The 2,886-nt window shown below is 59.1% G+C and overlaps 1 protein-coding gene across 1 annotated transcript in view; it reads right to left on the reverse strand.

Annotated features, from left to right (window-relative positions):
- Positions 1 to 664: 664 nt before the first annotated feature.
- The window catches only part of Arhgdia (Rho GDP dissociation inhibitor alpha), a 2,607-nt gene continuing 385 nt past the window's right edge, over positions 665 to 2,886 (reverse strand). The window contains exons 2-6 of the mRNA XM_005350874.3: positions 1,735 to 1,946; positions 1,524 to 1,607; positions 1,228 to 1,304; positions 1,076 to 1,139; positions 665 to 991 (exon numbers count right to left, since the gene is read on the reverse strand). Coding sequence (XP_005350931.1) covers positions 792 to 991; positions 1,076 to 1,139; positions 1,228 to 1,304; positions 1,524 to 1,607; positions 1,735 to 1,924 — 615 coding nt within the window. The 5' untranslated portion in view covers positions 1,925 to 1,946 and the 3' untranslated portion in view covers positions 665 to 791. The remainder of the gene's footprint in view (positions 992 to 1,075; positions 1,140 to 1,227; positions 1,305 to 1,523; positions 1,608 to 1,734; positions 1,947 to 2,886) is intronic.

Here is a 2,886-nt window from a genome sequence, read left to right on the forward strand (position 1 = left end):
TGTTGGGACAGGGGCTTCGAGTGCTGCCTCTAAGGACAGAGAAGGCAGAGGAATGAGGCACCCTATCCTGCCTCCTAGATGGGGCTGGAGGCATTGAGTTTTGGCAATTGACCCTCCCCTAGCTACTGGAGCCACCCCAACCCTGGCCACGGGGAGTGGGAAGAGCTGGCCAGGCCTGCAGGAAGCAACAGCAGCACCCCAGGCCTCCGTGGGTGGGTCACCAGGATGGGGATGGCAGACAAGGCAAGGACAGGGGAGACCACATGCTCATGCAGACAGGGGAGTTAAGAGTTAGCGACAGCCCCCAGTACACGTTCCACATGTTAAGGCATCATGGTTAGACAGTGACTGACAGTGATGGATGACCTGGCCAGGGAGTGGTGGGTGGGGCTAAAGGACAGACAGCCCAACCCTGCCCACACCGAGCAACCTAGCTCAGCTGGGGCAGAGACAAGTGGGCTGGGCAACCCAGTGTTCCATTCCATTCTAGAAGCCAGGGCCTGAGGAAGGGAAGACAGGGAACCTGGAGGGACACAGCAGATTGGAGGCCTGGGCTGGAACCCCTCCCCCACCGCACAGACAGAAGCAGCAATGTGACACTGGAGACCACAGGGGCCTGCAGGCAGGAGGTGGAGGAGGGGCAGACAGAAGAGCTGCCTGCTTGAGAGGACCAGGGAGGAATGGTGAGGGAGGGTCCTGTCAGCACTTTGGTTTGGGGGGGGTAGGGGTTTGGGGTGGGGCATGTCGGTCCTTCTGTCTGTCCGTCGCCCTGCCCGCCTCCCAGCTGGAACTTAGTCCTTCCATTCCTTTTTGATGGTGAGGTTCCACTCCCAGGACAGGTGGTCAGTCTTGTCGTCGTCTGTGAAGCGGGACTTGATGTTGTAACTGCCCCGCGCCAGCATGCCTTTGGGGGCCTCCTCCATGGGTGTGAGGAACTCGTACTCCTCAGCCCGGGGTCCGTAGCTCCCGACCATGTAGTCAGTCTTGTCAACTGTGGGGCAGGAAGGACAAGGTCACGGTGCTGTGAGCCTCTCCTCAAACCCACAGGCTCCCACTCCACAGTGCACCCACTTACTTTTGACCCCTTTCCTGTATGTGTGCTGGATGTACTTCATGCCTGACACGATCTCTCTGTTCACCTGTGGGAACACAGAGCAAGGGTCAGCTGGCTCCCCAGTCCTGCTCCTCTGTCCCTCTTTGCCGGGCCTCACGAAGCCTTTCCCTTACCCGGAAAGAGATTTTTATCCGGTACTCCACACCTTCCTTCAACACAAATGACTGTTTCTTGAAGCTCTCCAGATCACCTGTATTGGGGAGGAGGTTCAGCCGAAGGCTTGGAGGCTTCCCTCCCTGCCCCCACACTCACTTCCCACAGCCCCTTCCTTGACACAAAGCAGAGCCTTGGAGAGCACCCAGTTGCACTTCTCCTCTGTCCCACCAGAGGGCACCAGTGCTGAAAATTATTTTTAGGGGCAGCGACTGGATGCCAGCTGCCCCACCCAGGGACTCCAGGACCCACTCACCTGTCAGGTCCAGTTCCAGAGGGCCCGGGGAAGAGCTGCACACCAAGGTCAGGCGGGTCACAATGACGTTGGGGACGTTGGGGTCTGGAGAATAAGAGTCAAGAGTCAGGGCCCCATTCATAGATTTTTTTCAACTCTCTGAAAGGAAGGAGGCCAACTGGAAAGGGGGTGGTGACAGGGTCAGGTGACATCCTTATTCCAACCCACCTACCTGCAGAGACAGCCACTCGGCCCAGCAGGGCCTCCTTGTACTTCCGAAGGCTCTCGTCATCCTTGTCCAGTTCCTGGATCTCCTGGATGCTCTTCTGGGCTGGGGGCTTGTAGTTGACAGAGTGCTCATCTTCCTCATTCTCGGCCGCTATCTGGGCAAGCTGCTCGGCAGTGGGCTCCTGTTCCGCCATGCTCACCGCTAGCCTGGGACACCTGTGGGTAGGGAGTGAGCGGGACCATGGCCGCCTGGAGGCCTTCCAACCTAGGGAGACCCTGACACTGGCAGGGAATGATGGAGGTAATCACGCGTGGGGAACTTCGTGAGGACACAGGAGGCTGCTGCCACCGCTCAACAAACTCAGAGGCTCATCTGAGAGGGCGACACCCTAAGTACATCACGAAGCAACAAAATGGGGATCACAGCCTGTGCCTTACAGAAGCAAGACACCTTTCCTCCCCGTAAAGAATGAGTAGCCTCCAGACCGAACTGAACTGGCGGATGGATCACTACCTCCCTTGGGGCCTCCTGCTGCCCCTAGCTGCCCAGGCTCTAATTCCAAGACACTCTTACTGGGTCCTGGAGGTAAGTTCTCCTAAAGGAGGATGCTCTGTGTCTAAACCACGTGCAGGACAAGCGTCTGAGCGTTCCTGCGAGCGTTCCTGCCAACGGATTGCCGTCCTAAGCTCAACTATGTGGCGACCGCTCTAAATCCTAAGAGCCCAAAGGAGATCCTAAATTGCACGGTGGTGTGAGGGTCTGCGAATGCAACTCGGGAGCCGGTGCACCGCTTGTAAATAAATCTCAGGAACCTGTTTCTGGGCCCTGACCCTAAAGCGTCAGTGGCGGTGCAGAACCATCCCGGACGGAAGCGCCTCGGGTGTCTTTCAGTTCCGCAGATTCCCCCAATGTCTCCTCCCAGAAACCCACTCGGATCCCTGCAGGCGATGCGCAGTGATGAGCGGACAGCCCGGCCACAAGGCCCCCACGCCGTCGTCCCTCCGCGAGGTGTCCGCCAAACAAACACAGAAAGCGGGGGTCCGACACCGTGAGGCTCCGGGCGACCCCGCCCGACGCGGCCAAGCGTGGCCGCGGGCGACAGCATCCAGGGCGCGGCCCGCACTTCCGCAGGGCCCGCAATCCGGGCGGGGCGGG

The sequence above is a fragment of the Microtus ochrogaster genome, chromosome 7 (assembly GCF_000317375.1).
Source record: "Microtus ochrogaster isolate Prairie Vole_2 chromosome 7, MicOch1.0, whole genome shotgun sequence".
Lineage (NCBI taxonomy): Eukaryota > Metazoa > Chordata > Mammalia > Rodentia > Cricetidae > Microtus > Microtus ochrogaster.